At 51.0% G+C, this 18,159-nt stretch overlaps 1 protein-coding gene across 6 annotated transcripts in view; it reads right to left on the minus strand.

Moving 5' to 3' along the window:
• Window positions 1-722: 722 nt before the first annotated feature.
• Window positions 723-18,159, minus strand: part of Slc45a4 (solute carrier family 45 member 4) — a 72,237-nt gene continuing 54,800 nt past the window's right edge. For 2 of the 6 annotated variants that reach the window (XM_035440665.1, XM_035440666.1), the window contains exons 3-8: window positions 13,011-13,199; window positions 11,067-11,246; window positions 9,542-10,611; window positions 8,817-8,916; window positions 7,856-8,067; window positions 5,109-5,474 (exon numbers count right to left, since the gene is read on the minus strand). In XM_035440665.1, coding sequence (XP_035296556.1) covers window positions 5,109-5,474; window positions 7,856-8,067; window positions 8,817-8,916; window positions 9,542-10,611; window positions 11,067-11,246; window positions 13,011-13,199 — 2,117 coding nt within the window. Of the gene's footprint in view, window positions 5,475-7,855; window positions 8,068-8,816; window positions 8,917-9,541; window positions 10,612-11,066; window positions 11,247-13,010; window positions 13,200-18,159 lie in introns of all 6 variants that reach the window. The other 4 variants (XM_027403792.2, XM_035440667.1, XM_027403794.2 and 1 more) reach the window with 4 other exon arrangements.

The following is an 18,159-nucleotide window of genomic DNA, read 5'->3' on the forward strand; positions in this document are numbered from 1 at the left end:
TGCAGAAATTCTTTCCCGGTTGCCACCCTTGAGACACCCCAAGATTATCAGGCATACAGGGTTAGTGTATAGTAGGGGTGCCACACACGGCTCTGGGGGAGGGGAGGGAGTCCATCTAGAATGTGTATGGAAGTAGGCACTACTAACACTTCCCATGTGTCTGAAAACACTGTTCTCCATCCCAGCTGTAGTATGTAACTGCCTCCAGGGTCCTTTAGGGCTCCACAGCTGACAGCTGTTCATGGGTATGTGCTCAAGGAATGACTCAGGTTGAGAACCCTATCAATAGGTTGTGACTGTCACAGAACTTAGCAGGTTGCCAGGACACTCAGGTAACATGTTCTGTTCCAGGAAGGCCTAAGAGACACCCACCTCCAGCACCCAAGGCTGTGTACACACACAAGGGTCAAAAGCTATTCCCTGCCTAGGTGGGCCAGCTCTCACCTCCTGCTGCTCATTAGGAGACCTACCACTTTCTCTGCAGCAGGGAGGTTCCTATCCCACCACCAGGAACAGGCCCATCCTCTTCACCTCTAGGCAGGAGTGACTCTGGGCTGTGGGACACCTAAGCTGCAGGAGCCCATTTTGTGAGCCCTGGGGGAGCTCTGAGGCACTAGGGCATGCTTGCAGGCATTGGCCACAGCCAGGAGGAGCATTCTGCCTCCCCATGGACATAAAAGGCTCCAAGAGAGCAGCCATTTGAAAATGACAGGTCCACACTATCACCTGCAATGATAATGTTTATTGAGTCAACCACAGCATAACAGAGCAATAGAGGCAGGCGAGGCACTAGCCTGGCAGGAAGAAGTCAGGCCATATACACTGAACTGTGTACAGGGACCACTGGCCCAGCATGTGACAAAGAACAGACAAAGCCCCTGGACTCTGGACAGCAGACTAAACATCCACCCTAATGAAAAACAAAACCATGTGTGATAGAACTCTTATGTTTCCTCATAAAATATAACATCATGTGTTTAACACACATTTCACCATTGCTAAAATCAGCAAGAGCTATTACAGTGCTCCAACTTAATAAGTTGATAACAGTTGTCCTGTTTCCAGTTCACAAAGGAACTAAATAGTTTTGTTCCGAGGTGCCTGGGGAGTGCCCCTGTGCCGAGGCCTTTCCAACAACTGTGCTTCCTGCTACATATAACAGCAAAGGACCTTTGGGTAGGGGGCACAGGTGGGGCTCCCAGAGGATGCTTAGCTCTCCTGGCGGCTCAAGGGTTGCCACCTCAGGCTTTAGCCATGAGGGTGATGTTGGCTTTTCACAAGGTGGTGACAAGAGCTGCTGAGTGCATTATCTCCTGCTTGCCACATTTAAGAGTCAGTTCAATCTGGAATAAAACTGATGGCAAGGCTGCTATGCTGGGCAGTCCCCAGGCACTCTCGGAAGCACTGCCTTCTAGCTTACATGCACAGGGGTAAGCCCATTTCTGGTGATAGCCGTTGGAGGACCACCCACCTGTGGCTTCACCTGCGCACTCCGGGTGTTGTTTGGTTGCTGAAGAGAGGCTCAGGTAGAAGGCAGACAGCTGGGGAGTCATGGCATCTGGTGCATGTGAAGTTGATGAATGTCCAGTCTCAGTACATGGTGTTTCACAACACTGACCTGTGGCAAATGTGGCCATGGCTGCTGCAACCGACCACCAACCACAAACAAAGGGAGCCATCCACTCCAGGGTTGCACAAGCCAGTGGCACCAGGGAGATAAGACAATGGGCACCCTGGCTGCTGCTGCTACTGCTGGAGGAGTCACAGCACTTTCTATGAAATCCTAACCATTTCAGGAGGCTACCAACAAGGTCTTGTGCTCTCCCTCCTAACTTTTCCCAAACCTGCCCTCACAGGGCCCCGAGGATCTCAAGAATATGGCAGTCTGAGGGCTGCAGACCAGTCAGTGGGACTGGATATCCAGCTAAGACCTTAGGCTAGGAACAATGTCCCATAGACAGCTTTTCAGATACTGGGGAGTGCCACCATGCTATTCTGCTCCCAGCCAAAAGTAGGCTGTGGACCCCTTCCTACCAGCTCATACTCTTGCACGGGCAAACTTGGACCATACATCTTAAGAGGCATCTCCTAAAATAACTGTTGTAGTTGACTTTCGCAGGCAACAAAGCAGGATTCAGACCATCATCACTCCCTTCTATTAGTAACCTGTATGCATTCTATAGCCTTGGACCAGTGAATTACTATATGGCATTTGCATGTAGCCCAGGCCCCAAGGCGCTACAAAGCTAACTCCATGTTGCATCCTCAGCATTGGCCACAAGTGGACATCAGCTTGACCTTGCCAGTCCCCTAGGTTCAGATGATCAAAGCACCTTTCCTCTCACAGAAGAGCTACTCAGGCACTCTCTGGGATCTCACTACCTCTGGGTGCTGGGTTGACAGCCAGGTCTGAAAACAGAAATGCCTGGGTTTGTCTGAGCAATACAGACTTTGGTGTCACACTGTAATGTCAGCCCTCCTCCCTTGGCTTCTTTAACACACATGCAGTGTCCCTGACAGTTACCCATTGGTGTCATCTAGAATAACCTCCCAGAGAGGGAAGGACTAGGCAAAAGGGTCTGGCTATTGTTCTACCCCTGATTAGACACATCCACCTTGAGGCCCATAGCTCACTTTATCTGCAAGGAAGCCCAGACAACAACCCTGCTGCTACCCTTGGGTCTCAGCCTAAGGCCCTGCACCCTGGCCAGACTCACAGACAGCAGGCTTTTGATGCAAGCATCTAATAGCTTCAGGTCTTTAAAACAACCAATATGTAGCCTGATCTGACAGCAACAGTCCCACTTCTAGCTGACTATTCTTCCAGGGTGTCAATATTTTACCAGTGGCTCTGCCAAGGCCTGTATCATGACCACAAGGTGTCCTTGTGTTATCTTCAGATCATGGTGAGTGGAGGCTAGCAGACTGCATGGGGCGGTCCTCTGTCTCTCCCTCCTGTGGGTCTGGTCTCTGCTCCCACATCCAGTGTCAGTAAGTGTGGCCTGAGCCTCTGGGTGGGTGGGTGCTCTGGGCAGCACACAGTCTCCTAAGAACCACACTCGGTATGAGGATTCCAGGTTTTGCCCACTTAGTGTACTCAGCACTCCTGCCTCCCTCTGTTCTCCTATGGCAAGGTGGACAGGTGGATACATGAAAACAGAGGCTATGGTTCTTATTATGGACCAGGACTTTCAGGAGGGAGAGATACCCTCTTAAAACAACCAGTGGAAACAGTTGCACAGAAGCGACTTGCCAAGGACACTGAAGAGAGGAGTCCAGCGGTGCTTGTGTTCCCAGAGGGACAGAGCACCCAACTGATGGGGCTTGGCTGGCTGGAGGGCTCAGTGTGGGGACTGTGCTTGGTAGTCCAACTGCTCCCATACAAAAAGGAGATTTGCAATTCTATTCTCAACTGGCAACACAGAAAGCACTGGAAGGTGGAGCCCATCCTCTGCAGGCCTAGGCTTGAGGGAGGACCCAGGCAGGTGAAATGTACCCTGAGCACACACCTTTGCTCCCCAGACACAAAACACACTACAAATTACAAAGTGCCACCAGTGTGGGAATGTGGCAAGACAGAGGCCTGCCAAGAATGTTAAACACAGTATTTCTTTGAATACACAGAAAATTCAAGTAATTTATTTAAAAACGGCTTACTTTCATCTTGAAATATATATGGATATATATTTTCGTTAGAATGCTCATATTGCAGCATGATTCTCATGCACTGTAAAGTACTTTGTGTAAAAACACCAATCAGGCAGCAAGGGCACGGGTTTGACTTCATCTGGTTACCATCCAGGGAGGCCCTCCCCTCTCCTGAGCGCAGACTGACTGTTTCATAAGCGAAGAGACACGACTGTGGAGTTTTTAACAGAGATGGTGGTTTGAAAAGTATTTTCCCACAGCTGCAGCATCTGAGGAGCCTGCTTCCCTGAGGCCCGAGTTTTGCTCATGTGCAGAAATTGGAAACTGTGCCGGGCTCTTGGGTCACCAGCCCTCCTGCCCAGACAGACACTTGCTTCTCTTTGCCTTCGTTCCCATTCCCGTGGCCATCAGCAGGAGCAGGTGATGAGGTCACAAGATTTTCAGTTAGGTTCCAGCGAGGACCAGTGTCACCAATATGGCAGGGAGGTAGGCCTCGGCACCCTCATGTGCCCTGTTCCCCACACTCTCGAGGTAGCCTTGCAGCAGGACTCAGGAGCTAGTGCTCACCTGGAGCTCTGTGCCTGGATTCCCGATCAAAGGTGCAGAGACAAAGTGAAGTGTCACAAAGAGCCAACAGCTGCCCTGTGGTCGCCTCTGGGGAGGACCTTGTGGGGAGGACCGGACACAGACAAACTCACACACAAGCACACAGGAGGCATGCTGTGAGTTCATATTCAGCACTCCTGATCTGTGCTGTCCCTGGGCGGGATGTCTGGAGGCTACCCTGGGGCATGGCTGCCTTCTGCTCAAACTGCTCCGGGACCCTTCCCCAGCTTTGGTGTGTGGTCTCAGGCACTGACAGCTGTGCACAGGACTGTGGACCCAATTCACTAGAGATGCTGTTCTAAGAAAACCACAGTTGTGAAAAAGAAAATACCACAGTTGTGAAAAAGAAAATACCGTTTCTAAAATAAACAGAGAAAAATGCTCCAAGGCACTGCAGTGCCAGCATGATGCTGAGGAGCCCTCGAGGACACCTGCTGGGCAATCTGAACACTACACTGCTGTCTGCTGCCTTCAGATGACACCTGCCAAGGGAGTCGGAGTTTCTGCACTTTCAATTACTATTTTAGGAATGCAGACCCTTTACATTTTCTAAATTGCTTATTGACTATGCTGTGAATGTTTCACAATTTAAAACATGCAGAATGGAATACCTGCAGAATAAAAGACAGCTGAAATTAAGTTTTTTCAATAAAAAAAAAGATTTCAAATGATTTTTTTCAATTGTGGGAAAGGTAATTAGTGTGATATTTTTGCCTAATAGCTCAAACCTACCCTACACCTAACACCTACTGAACTTGAACTGCGCCCTGGGAAGGAACTCCAGCTCGCACAGTGTCGGCAAGCACAGTCCCCAGTCCACCCTGCCCTCCGGTGTGGAATGTGCCAGCTGGGGCTCACACCATGGACTCTGTCTCCACCGGCCCCCGAGGGCCCCCCTTCCGAGAAAGCTTCAGCACAGTGGGCTTCTCACTGCCTGTTCCACCCTCTCCTTCACCAGCGGGCCCTGCAGACAGGCCTTTCTGCTCCTCCTTGGCCTCCTCTGACACCTCAGGGTAGATCACCAGGAATGTGGCTGTCAGGAAGCCCAGGAAAGAGCCCACTGAGGCCACCACAGGGATGACATGGACAGTCCCTACAGCGTCGACCACGCCCCCAAGGGCAGATGCAACCAGGATCTGGGAGATGTAGACCTGGCAGGAGAGGATGGCGCAGTCAATGCCAAATCCACGCTTGGAGTTCCCTGGACTGTGGTGGACGTACTGCAAGAGAAGGGACACAGATATGAGGGGTGCAGAGAAGGCAGGCTTCGCCTATACACCAGGGCTGTGGACACTGCCTGCAATCAAGAGATGAGACCCACCTCCCTGAGCTTCTAGGTAGCCACCCAGCTGGGTTCTCCAGAGCCCCGGGTACTACCTGGCATGGGCAGGCAGGAGAGAGAGAAAATTCTGGCTCACAGGGGGGGTACAGAGAAGTAGTTTTGTATCCTAATCAGAATTTGATTCCCCAGAACACTTCCTCCAGCCCCAAGGAAGAGAAGCAGGGCAGACAGACATAGGAATGTCTACCTCATGCTGATGAACTCCTTGGAGAGCAAGGAGCTCTAGTCACTCCCATGTGAGCATGTGGCTCACGTGACAGAACAGGAACACTGAGCAGTTTTGTTTGTTCATGTTTCTTGAACATGATATAAAAGCATGTCTGTGCACTGCATGGCTATGCTCACTCCAATTCTCCAAAGGAGATGTAGTTCTTGAGATATGGAGGCCAATCTACCCAGAAGATGGAAAGCACACTCGGATTTTAGGATTGAGTACACCACAGTCAGAGGGAGATTGTAAACACGCCTTCCAGGAACCAGAAAGACAACGAACATACTCCACCTTACCCAATGGACACAGTGAGGCCACAAGGGCAGAACAAAAAATTTCACCAGATATAGGACATGCTGGGCCACAGCCTGAGTGATCAATTAATATAAGGACTAAGATCATGCACATGTATGTTCTCTGACTTTAATTATTAGAAACCAATCCACCATGACCATCATATCCTAGGAATCTGAATTCAGATTCAGATTCATACTTGGGACACCAACTTTATCCACTAAGTTATCTCCCTGAGACCTTATAAAGATCTTTTGGGGGTTGGGGGCATTAGCTAGGTGTGGCTGCACACATCTTTGATCCCAGCATGCAGGGTTTGGAGGCTGGTGGATCGTTTTGAATTCCAGGCCAGTCAGGGATACCATTAAGACCCTGTCTCAAAAACAAGTAGTAACTTGTTTCTGCAGATGTATGTGGCAACTCGTGTCTGTAATCCTATCACTCACTAGGGGAGACAATAGGATTTCTGTGAGTTGGGGGTCAGGTTGGGCTCCATAGTAAATTCTGGACCAGCCTAGGCTACAATGGGACAGCTGGAGTGACCTTGAGTAACAGCAGAGGAGCTCATGCTGCTTGACATCAAGACTAACTACCGACCTGCTTTAAAGAACGCATAACATCTGTCCAAGGACAGAGAGGAACTGGCCAGAAGCACAGCACATGCACACATGTCGCCATTCGGCAACAATGAAGATGGGATGGGAGGCCCTGGGTCCCAAGAACACCCACGTTGGGGGAGAATGTCAGAGTCTAATCCACTACCTCAAGTCACACTAGAACCTGCTGGGCCGACAGCAGAAGGTGGCACAGATACCTGGGACCAGTGGTAAGCCCTGCCATGCTACCCAAGTCACACAGAATGGGTGGAACAGAAAATGCCAGTCTGGTTATAGGAAGGTCAGATGCAGGTGCAAGTGAGAACAGGGCAGCAGAAGGAGAAGGAGCTTCTAGACTCTGGTCACCATCTTTCCTGGTCTGGGCGATTCTGTATGACACACTTCTAAAATGCCAGCAAAGTAGCTCAGCCTCATCAGCTATGAAGCCTGCAGAGTTTATCTACAAAACACCATTACTATTAGGTTTTATTAGGAGTGGGTGTGGTGTGTACCTACAGAGCAAACTGATTTTGCTTTAATGATTAATGGGATTAAAGGTATGTACCACTATACCCAGCTTCTAGTTTTTTGTTTGTTTTTACTTTTAAATCAGGGTCTTAAGTAGCCCAGGCTAGCCTTGAACTTGCTGGGGAGAGGATCCTGAAGTCCTGATCCTCTGGCCTTCCCCTCCCTAGTGCTGGATATGTGGCTGTGTTCCATTACATCTAGTTCCAATCCCTCTACACAGAGGCACCAGCAGTGATAACTCAGAGGCAGTGGCTAATGGAGTAACTCTTCAAATGCTGCAAGAGAGAAGGACGCTGAGGCTAGCTGCTAGAGCTGGGCCCAACCAGTGAGCTGGGAAGGGAATTGTCCACTCGTGGAGGACATGATGGTGAAGGGCATGTGGGCAGGGCAGTCTCTTGTTCCTAGTTGTGATAGGTTCTAGGACGTGGATGGCCAGAGAAGATTCGGTGGCCAAGGAATTACTAGGAGAGTGGAAGCTGTTGCCTTCATCAGAAGGGAAGATAGAGAAAATGGCAGGGCACTGAGCATAGGCTGTGGGTCCCATGGCCTGACAACTAAACCAGACTTAAGGCCAAGTAGGGCTCTGTGGTGACCCCATCACCACCTCCACTCAGCACAGACTGGCTGTACCTCCTTGATGTCATGGTAGTGCCCTAGGAGGGCATAGGGGCAGTAGGAGATGCTCATGGAGATGATGCCCATGGTGCTGATGGTGACCATGGCCACATAGACGTTGGGAAACATGGCCATCACAGCGGTGCCCACGGAGAAGCCCAGTGTCCCCAACACATAGATGATCCTGATGCTCAGGTCGTAGTTGTCCAGGTACTTCTGTAGCAAGGCTGCAGAGAGGACCACAAGGATCATGACTTAGCTGTTGCCCCCCCACACACCCCATACCCCCATCACTCCCCCCTCTGGTTGAACCTAGGCCTTCAGGCATATAAAGACCTGCCCCCCTGAACCATGCAGCCCCATGCCCACCTGGATTCCTGGAGGCTCCAGCTCTTCTGAAAGAAGCCAGCTCTCTGTGGCCTCCCTGGGCTGCTGATTGCCCTTGTCTGGCCCTTTCCTTGTGATTTTGGGTTCCCTTTTCATTCTGGTTGGCCCCAGGATCCTGCTTTCTGATTGGGTCCTCCCAGGACCCATCTCCTCCAGCAGCAATCTCTGTCACCCTGACACTTGGCTGACATGCCTCACCCTATCCTCTTCATCTACAGATCAGGCAAAGCCAACTTCCATTCCGGGTTCAGACTGAGTGTAGGCAACTAAGGGAGGAGACTCCAATTCTAACTCTTTCAAGTTTAGGGAGTGAGTGAGGCATTCTGCCTTAGGATAAGAACACATCACCCCCCTCATCAGGGCTCCTGTCCTGGACCTGTTCCACTGCCCCTCAGACTTCTGGGCCCCAGGTGGGGTTGGCATGGCAGCAACAACATGCTAATATACAGGTACCACCTATGCTGGACAGTGTCATGAAACAGTACACAGGATGTCCTCCAAGCCTCAGAAACACCTGATCCCAGGCCACAGCAACTGACTTTAATGGCTTTTCCTCTACTGAGGCAGAAATCAGGGTCCCAATACTCACCTGAGCAGATAGCACCAGTAGCAGCGTAGATGACCAGGCCCCTGCAGCCCATCTTCACGCCGGCATTGTAGTCGTGCCATTTGGTAGAGTTGGAGGAGGCCTGTTGCAGAGAGAGGAGGTTGAGTGCATTTGCCACCCCCAGAGCAGAGGAGATTACTCTGCACTCCCATGCAGGCAGATTGAGAGATGACAGATACTATAGTGAGGAGGAGAAGAATCAACCCAAGTTCAGGTCAGTATCTGGTAAACTACTCTAGTCCCTCCAGTCCCCACAGGACTCCGTTTCCCACAATGAGAAGTGAAATCCTGCCCATGGTCCTGAAACAGGGCTGGTCTGGACTGGCAGAAAAAGGTGTATGTAACAGATCCCTGTGACCACCTACACACCACGAGGTAAGCCCAGAACCACTAGCAGGGTCTGGCAAGAATAAAAATAGGCTGTTACTTTGATTGCTGAATCAACACTCCATTCACGATTTGTGTGTGGAAGCACCTGGTATTCACAAATGGTCACCACAGACCCCACCATCACAACTTTGTCTAAGCTTACACAATTGACCATATATTGAGGTATGTTCTGGCCAGCTGCCTGCTGGGCATTACCCCTGGCCCACATGGGCATGTGGGTTCAAGGGTAGTAGTGCATGTAGGCTCACAAGTAGCCCCAGACATGGAGACTGCCTAGTTCTCCTGTATAGTAGAGCTGCTAGCCATAGAGTGCTCACCTGGGGGTCCCCTTCGAAGATAACCCGACCCATGAAGTCAGTATAGAAGACAGCCTCTGTGATGACGGAGAACCAAGTGAGTAGGTGGCAGAGGCAGAGCCGCATCAGTTCCTTGGGCATCTTCAGCATGGACAGCCACAGCAGGCGCACAGTAGTCTCTGCCTCGCCCTCCTCGCTCTCTGTGTCCCCACTGGAGGCAGTGGCCCCGCTCTGGTTGCGGTGCCTGGATCGCTGCCGCTGCTGCAGGTCATATAGGTCACTCATGCTTCGAGATGGCTTGATCAGGACCACTGCATTGGCCCGGCGGTAGCGGTAGCAGTGGGACCCAATCTTACCATAGTAGGAGAAGGTGCTAGAAGCCTGTCTGTGGAACGTGTGCCTACGCCGCCTCATGGAACCAGACGTGGCTGAAGGCTTCAAGTCCACTTTAGAGCGGTTACTGAGTGAATCCATTGGTGGGGAACCTCTCCCATTTGGGACTTTAGCTTCATTCAAGTGATTATCAAGCAAGGTGTCGTCCTCCTTGGTGGACTCCCTGAGGAACGTAGACAGGCGGGGCAGCTTGGCCCTCAGGAGCTCCTGGCTGGTGCTCCGGGGGGTGCTGGGATAGGAAGCATCATGGAAGATGGAGGGCTCTATGTCATGCAGGAAGAGCAGTTCAGGCTCCATGTCCAGAGTGGCATCAGGCATGTGCAGCACCGAGTCACTCTTGCTGCGCACGATGTCCACATTGAGGTAGTCCAAGGACAGCTCGTGCTCTGACTGCACCTCATCTGGGAATGGGGGGCTGCCATCCTGCACACCCCCACCGAGGGAGCTGAGACGGGTAGCAGGGGCTGGGGCGCTAGGCTGGACACTGGTGCCGGGCAGGGTGGTATCTTCAGGACTGCGGTCCTGCTGTGGGCTATACTGTTCCTCTTCTATGCTGAAGAGATGCAGGGCCACTGACACCGAAAAGATGATGGCAGCGAAGAAGAACAGCACCTGGTTCTGTGTCCGGAACCAGTCACCAAGGAAGGTCTGTGTCCAGTCCCGCCCACCCAGCACATAGCCAATGGCCCCACCAAGGCCTGTAGGAAGAGAAGTGACAGTGAGCCTCAGACCCAGCACAGGGCTCTCCCTTACACAGGGGGAATGGGTTATGTGGCAAATCAGTGAGATGGAGAATAAAAGGACAGCTGAGATAAACACAACAGAAACTCAGATGACGGCACAGATCTGAAAACTAGCCTAACATTATTCCCAGTTAGAAATAAAGACAAAAGGAGTCTCAGGCCTGGAAGCAACCCCAGCCCACCTGTGTGTTCCCCAGGCAGTGTCAGTGTGGGGCCCTCACCACGTCCCCCTGGCACACACGTCATCCAGGCAGCCTTTACTCTCTCCTAGCTCTGCTCCTCAGTCCCTTAATCCACTGGGTTCATGGGTCAGGAGTGAGTCATGGTGCTTCCTAAGGCCCCCTTTCTGGTCACTGCCACTAAGGAGCACAGATCCAACCCTCCCACCTTGGGCCTGGCATGAGCTTTACCAGCAGAGAAGGCGTGGATGTTGAGGGCCATATCTTGCTCCTCGCTGTCTACCACATCCAGCAGGTAGGCACGGATGGGCCCCTCAGTTGCATCGGCACTGAAATCCAGGACCACTACTCCCAGCACCGTGAGGACAATGCCAATGGGCTGCCGATTGGGAACATCGCCAAGCGCCAGACCTGGACAGAGCATGGGGAAGCAGTCAGACTCCAGTGCCAACTGTCAGGTTCCTGAGGCAGATGCTTTCAGGACAGCAGTAAGCTTCACCCCATTTCTGTGGTTTGTGGGTGTCCCCCCACTGTCCAGCCCCCAAGAGTCCCGTCTTATAAAAAAATACTTATGTTATTATGGGTCTTCTTGCTTGTAATGTATGGGTGTGCACCTTGTGCATGCTTGATGCCTGCACAGGTCAGAAGAGGGCATCAGATTTTTTGGAAGTGGAGTTACAGATGGTTGTGAGCTACCATGTGGATGCTGGGAATTTAACTTGGGTCTTCTGCAAGAGCAGCAATGCTTCCCACTAAGCTATCTCTCCCTCACTCCCTCATAGTTTTTCAAGCAAGAAGGGGGAACAGGCTCCTCCTTCTCTATCCATTAGCAGCAGTGGCCACTGGCTGGTAAGACAACTGGCATAAACTGCAGTGGTTGTGCAAGGGCCACCACCTCTACCTCTCTGGGGATGCCATCTACTCCTCTTCCCACCAACCCAAACTCCCTGTGCTGCTTCCTGAGCTGGTTGGCTCTGCCTCAGCATCCAAGCTAGACAACAGGCTTTGAGTATATAAGGACCTAAGTAGGAAGGCATGCTGCCTTGGCAGGCAGTGTGAGGTGAGCCTCTGAGGAGGCTGTCCTCACACAGCAAGCCTCACCTGATTGGGGAGCCTGCCTGGACCCAGAGATCAATCCCCAGTCTTGCGCCCTGGGCTGGTCACACTGGCGCCAACCTGTAGAACTAGGAGTGGGACAAAGACAGGCCTGGCTGTGAAGTACTGCCCTCTGACTGCACCTCGACATACTGGCCCATGGGTTGCCCAGGAGGCCCCACTGGCAAGAGAAGAGCTTAGGCTGAAGGGCTGGTGCCTCCAGGCTGGCTGTATGTGGATCACCTGTGGCCAGGGCCACCCCAAGAATGTTCTCTATACATGACACTGTATATGGGAAAGTAAAGGAATACTCGCAGGTGACAAGCAGTGAAAGCCAGGAAAGTGGTACCCCAGACTCCGAGACGGGAGCTGTTCCTGGTAGAGGAGGCTGCCTTGTACAGGTATGAATCAGCAAGGAGATAGGACAGGAGGGGAATGAAGCAAAGCTACCAGAGACTGTCCCTATCCTGGCCCTGAGACACTGTGACTCCCCAAGGAGGCAGTGGTCTTCTGGGGCCTCTTTGCCCATAGCCATGCTGCCACTGGAACATGGGCAGACCTGTGCTTCAGAACCCACAGGGCACTCCTTCACCCACTGAGCCCAAAAAAGAAGGTTTTGTTTTCACGGGTTCAAAAGGGTGCCTGCAGGGCACAAAATATTTTCCCACACAGAGTGACTTTAATGAAAAACAAAACAACAGAAAGAGGCAAAACAACACATGAGGCATGAACCAAGAAAACAAACAGCAAACTGGGTTCTGGATATTTTCACTGCCATGTCTAAGAAAAGGAGAACAAAAAAGGAAAAGATAATTTCTGAAATCACTCTGGAAACAGGACGTGGTGTCAGATACGCATTAAAAACAAGCCATCACAACAGGAAGCGTTTCCCTGTGAACAGGTTCCTCCAGCTTTCCCATGTGGGGCCAGTTCCACTACCAAGCTCCCCGCTGCACTCTCTACCAGGCGGCCCTCAGCGGCCTGAGCTGGTTCAAGCTGGTTCCTGCACACAGCAACCCAGTGAAGTCATCAGATAAGGCCCCCAAAGCGTGCACTAGTATAAGCTCAGCAAACACTCACCAATGGCAGAGCCGTTGAGGAAAAGTGCAACACCGATAAGGACCCCCACACACAGCACGAGGATGAAGGGCCGCCGGCGGCCCCAACTCAGGGTACAGCGGTCACTTGCTGAGCCAATAAGCGGTGTGAAGATGAGGCCAAGGACGGGGCTCAGGAACCAGGTGAGGCTGTAGTACTGCTCAGGGAGGCCTGCAGGGACACACAGCCTGTCACCCCTCACTCATACACATCCCACATAAACACATACTCTTGCCCCCTCGAGTCTCCTCAGGATAGACCTTTTCCCTGAGGGTCTTCTGGCTCTGAGGATGCTAGACAAAGAAGGTACTCCAGACCTTGGAGCTAGTACGGGGCTCTGCCTGCAGGGCCACCATGCTGAGCAGGGTTGAGCTGCTCTAAAGCCCTGCAGGGTACCAGGCATGGCCCTGTCTCTCCATAGCACAGTGGGTACAATTGCAGGAATAATTAGAATCACTTAATTTTGGACGTCACTGGGGAAAAACTATCACAGAGGGTCTTGCCAAAGGCCCTAGAAAGCCACCAAGGCCCTCAGTTACCTTGGCAGTGGGTGCCCCAAGCACGGGAGTGGTATAAGTCCACACATACCCATCTGTAACCAAGGGGTGGTAGCCAGTACCCAATGTCCCTTCTTCCATTTTAGCTCTCCCTGTCTAGGCATGGCATGAGTGTGGTGACCTCAGGGTGGAACCTGGGCAGCCTGACACCAGAGTCTATGGCACCTCCCTGTCATATAAAACTCAAATGTGGTGTCAATAGACAGATGAAGGATGACAGCCCTGGGCACAGGCCAGAGCCCTGCACAGCAACTAGAATGCACTTGCACAGTGGCCAGCAGTGATGAGCCTTTCTCTGTGCCATAGAGATCCTTGCTCATAAGCATATACCACACCATTCCCTTGAGTGACATCCAAAGTCTCATAAAGGAATCTGCTAGTCCAAGTCAGAGTGCTGGTTATCCCTACAAGGGCAGTACTGGCTGCTGGGTGAGCAATGGCACACCATATGTCCTGGATGTGGTTGGGAGGCTCTGAGTGTCAGCATAAAATCAGCACAACTCTCCAAATTTTACAATAACCCATAGTTTGCTTAAAATCCAAAGGGCCTGGCATGTCACCACTTCATCAGACAAGCATTTCACACTCTAAGGACACCGAGGAAACAAGACTCATGTTGAGCTGGCAAGAAAAACAGGCATTGTGTGGGAGGAGAGCATGCTTAAGGGAGGAAGCACCTTGCAGAACCCCTTGCCATCACACTATTAGGTACCAGGGCACTCCGCCAGGGTCTAAGGTATGTGTTCTGACCTCTGCAGCCATGTCTGGCCACAGGAAGGCTAGATCTGTTCCCATCCCAAGTCAGCAGAACAGACCAGAATCAGGGAACTAGAGTCTGCCCAGTGAGTTCCAACAGACAAGCCAGGTGGGGCTCTAATGCAATGTGAGCTCTTCAGCTTTACTAGGCAAGGCACTCAAGGGGCCATGGCTGTTCCCAGCCATACTTCCCTTATCTGCCTTCAGTAACACCCATGTCATGTGCCCTGTGTCTTAGCACAACCCCTAATCAAAATGACCCAGAGTAAACAATGCAGTCTAGGATTCAGGGGAAGAAGCACCATGAGCCTCCCATTCGTCATGCCACCAACTCCAAGTAAATAAGGAGCCGAAGCCACTCCTGTATGCATGGGACATCTTTATGGCTTGCCCTTTCCTGCCTGGGGCAACCCGCCTACTGTCACTTGACAACACCTGGGGAATGGGGGAGGGTTACCATTCAGGAGGTACCACACAGCCTTTGGCTGCCCACAGTGCCTACCCACCCTGAATACAGGGTTCCAAGCTATATAAATATAGATCCAGAGGCCCTGGGTTTGTCCCAGTCAGGCTATGGCTCTCTGGAGACACAGACCAACAAGTTCCCTTGTCCCTCTTCCAGTCAAGAGCCAAACAGGACATATAGAGGTTTGCTGACTCAATCAGGCTGTGAGACAAGGCCTGGATGGGCCAGGCCCTCTCTCCACCCACCTTTAACTCAGGTGCTCTCAGTGGCCAGACCTCTCCCAGCGAGGTGACAGTGACAACACCAATGGAGCCTGTGGCCCCACCACCCTGGCATCAGCCCTTAGTAACACAGACTTCAGGAAAGCCACACTAGCAGGTTACACATGCAGAAGTCACAGATGATTGACAGGCTCAGAAGTCTGCAGCATCTAGCAAAGGATCAGGAAGTAGCCCAGACAGTGGGAAAAACAGGCATGGGTATTCATCTGAGCACCCAGATGGAAGAACAGTGTGCTTCCCATCTCTAGACTACAGATGAGTAGTCTACTACAGTACTCTACAGACTAGAGTAGAACAATAGATGCTCTCTCATAGGATGAATGGGCAGATAGTGCAGGCTCTAAAGCATGGTGTCCAACTTGTTGACACTTGGACATGACACTATCATCTATAATATGTTGGCCTACATTCATAGCTATCCTGTGATACATCCATCCGTGGGCCATAGGATACACACACATGGTGTAGAACAACAGGCCCTGCTGTACCCAAAATGACCTTTTGAAGCAGCCAAGAACTGGCTACCAAGGGAGGTCATTCACTGACACTTATTCACTCAGGAAATGCGAGTCAGTGAACAGTACTGGCTCCTCCAGGTGGGCATGGCTAGCAGGAAGTTGCACAGGAATAGGGATAGAGCATCCCAAGGATCAGCTGTCAACATTTCTGCAGTTACTGACAGCTATAGCCATCACAGCCCAACAGCTATGGTTCCAGAACGGGGTGAGCAAACTCTGCTGTCCAAGGTCATGTGGTCCGCCACATAAATCTTACAAAAGATGGCTGTAATACTTCCTAGACAAAATGCTTATGGAGGGGCTGGAGAGATGGCTCTGTGGTTAAGAGCACTGGATGCTCTTCCAAAGGACCTGGCATCTGTGACAGCTCATAACTATCTGTAACTCCAGTCCCAGGGGATCTGATACCTTCTTCTTGCCTCCATGAGTACCAGGCACACATGTAACACAAAGACATATTTGCAGGCAAAACATCCATACACATAAAAATAAATTAACTAAAAAAAAAAAGCTTATAAAATTCAAGCTTCAGTGTCTTATGCACAGCTAGTCCATCTGTTGGGGTCTGGGGCTGCTCACTCACTGGCTCCAGGGGCAGAGATGAACACTAGCCATAAGCTGTCAATCTCACTCTAGCCCTTTGTCTTCTATTGCTCTGATAAATATCATGATCAAAAGCAACTTGGGGAGGAAAGGTTTTATTTCATCTTACAATTTTCAGGTTACAGTCCATCACTGAGGGAAGTCAGGGCAGGGACTCAAGGCAGGATTGAAGATTGGAAATGATGAAGAAGCCAAAGGAGGAACTCTGCCTACTGGCTTGCTCCACCTGCTTTTTTATACAACTTAGGACCACTTGCATAGAGGTGACACTACTCACAATGGGCTGGGTCATGTCAATCATGTCAGTCATGAATCGGGCATTGAGGTATTTTCTCAATTGAGGTTCCTCTTCCCAGATAACTGTAACTTGTGTCAAGCTGACCAAAACAAACAAACAAACAAACAAAAACAAACGAGGACACCCTTGAAGAAGTTAAATGGCCGTGCCTCTCAGTACTGTTAGATCTGTTTTCTCTGTACTCAGTCAACCACACTACCACTGCTGATGTAGCAATGTTAACTACTAAGTTAAGTTCCACATTTTGGTCTCTAGTTCTGCCAGCTTTTGCTATGCTCATTAGGAATGTTATGGCAGGCCACTCAGCTGACACTGCTGTGTTCTGCAGTACCTGTGACATGACACTGTCCAGCCATACCAGCACTCCACCCCAAGTTCTCTCCTGGAAGAGGTATGGACCTGGCTGGGTAAGACCTCCACATGATGCTAAACAGCCACAGGGTGGTGACCACTTGCTAGTGAGCCTGGTGATAAACTAGGTGCTGCACTATGTGTTGGCAGAACCCAGAATCCCACTGGAGCAGGAAACAAGGCTAGCTAGGCAGTCATGTGCTCAGCTGTGGAAGGTGGAGGGGTGGCAACATTGGCTATAGACATCCAGAGCTATGCAAACCAAAAAGAGGGACCAAGGACACAGACATAGGGACACAAACAGTACCAGTGATGGCATTACAACTATTTGGTTTTTTGTTTTGGGTTTTTTTTGCTTGTTTGTTTTTGTTTTGTTATGCCCATCTACCTAGAAGTCTATTTTAGACTCCAGACCCTGGCCCCTAGGAAACCAAACACTTTGCTTTAGCTACCTGTATGAGGGCTGGCTGTCATAGTTAGAGCTCCCTGCTCCCCGCCCTAACCAGGTGACAGCACTGTTCCATCATAGAGGCAAGTCAACACTTCCCATCACATCTCCAGTGCTGCCCACGATGAGCAAGGGGTGCTGCTACCCCCAACACTTGGCTGCCAACACCACGTCCCTGGAATGCCTCAGCCAGGCGATTCCCAGCAAAGCCCTAAACAAACACAACGCCCGTCCCTAGTAAATAATTTTTGGTTTTTTCCAGGCAAAGGTTGAACAACAATGGTGGGACCCGGAAGGTTCCCTGTTCACAGGAAATACTCACTGTGTCACTATGTGTACATGGGACAGCCTATTGCAATGCTTGAGTCACATGCAAAGGTTTCTATTCACAAGGGCATTTTTGATAAACTGGTGTTTTGTGGGGGAGGGAGGCTGGGAAAGTGGCCTATAAATATTTAACAAAACAAAAGGTCCAGGATGGGAATAGGAACTCATTCTTTCTCTCAATGGGCTAGCCTGCCAGGCTAGATAGGTTTGTACTCCTGGATAAAACCCCATGATAACATTCGCTGGTGAGAAGTTCTTCGTGGTAAAACCTCAGCATCCTTGAGTGACCTTGGGAATTTCAAACACTGTGAGCCCACTTCAGGGCGGCCTTGCTAAGGCTGAGCATGGGGAGAATGAGCTACTTTCCACAGGCTAGGTCATGGTCACCTGATGCCATACTAGAACCAAAGCAAGATCTGCTGAGACATTGGGAGTCTCTCTGGGTCTGCACTGGGGGAATAAACATCTCCAGCTAAAGGCTGGACCACAGAACTTCAGGAAACATTCTAAAGTCACCAGTGCCATG

Source organism: Cricetulus griseus, chromosome 2 (assembly GCF_003668045.3).
Source record: "Cricetulus griseus strain 17A/GY chromosome 2, alternate assembly CriGri-PICRH-1.0, whole genome shotgun sequence".
NCBI lineage: Eukaryota > Metazoa > Chordata > Mammalia > Rodentia > Cricetidae > Cricetulus > Cricetulus griseus.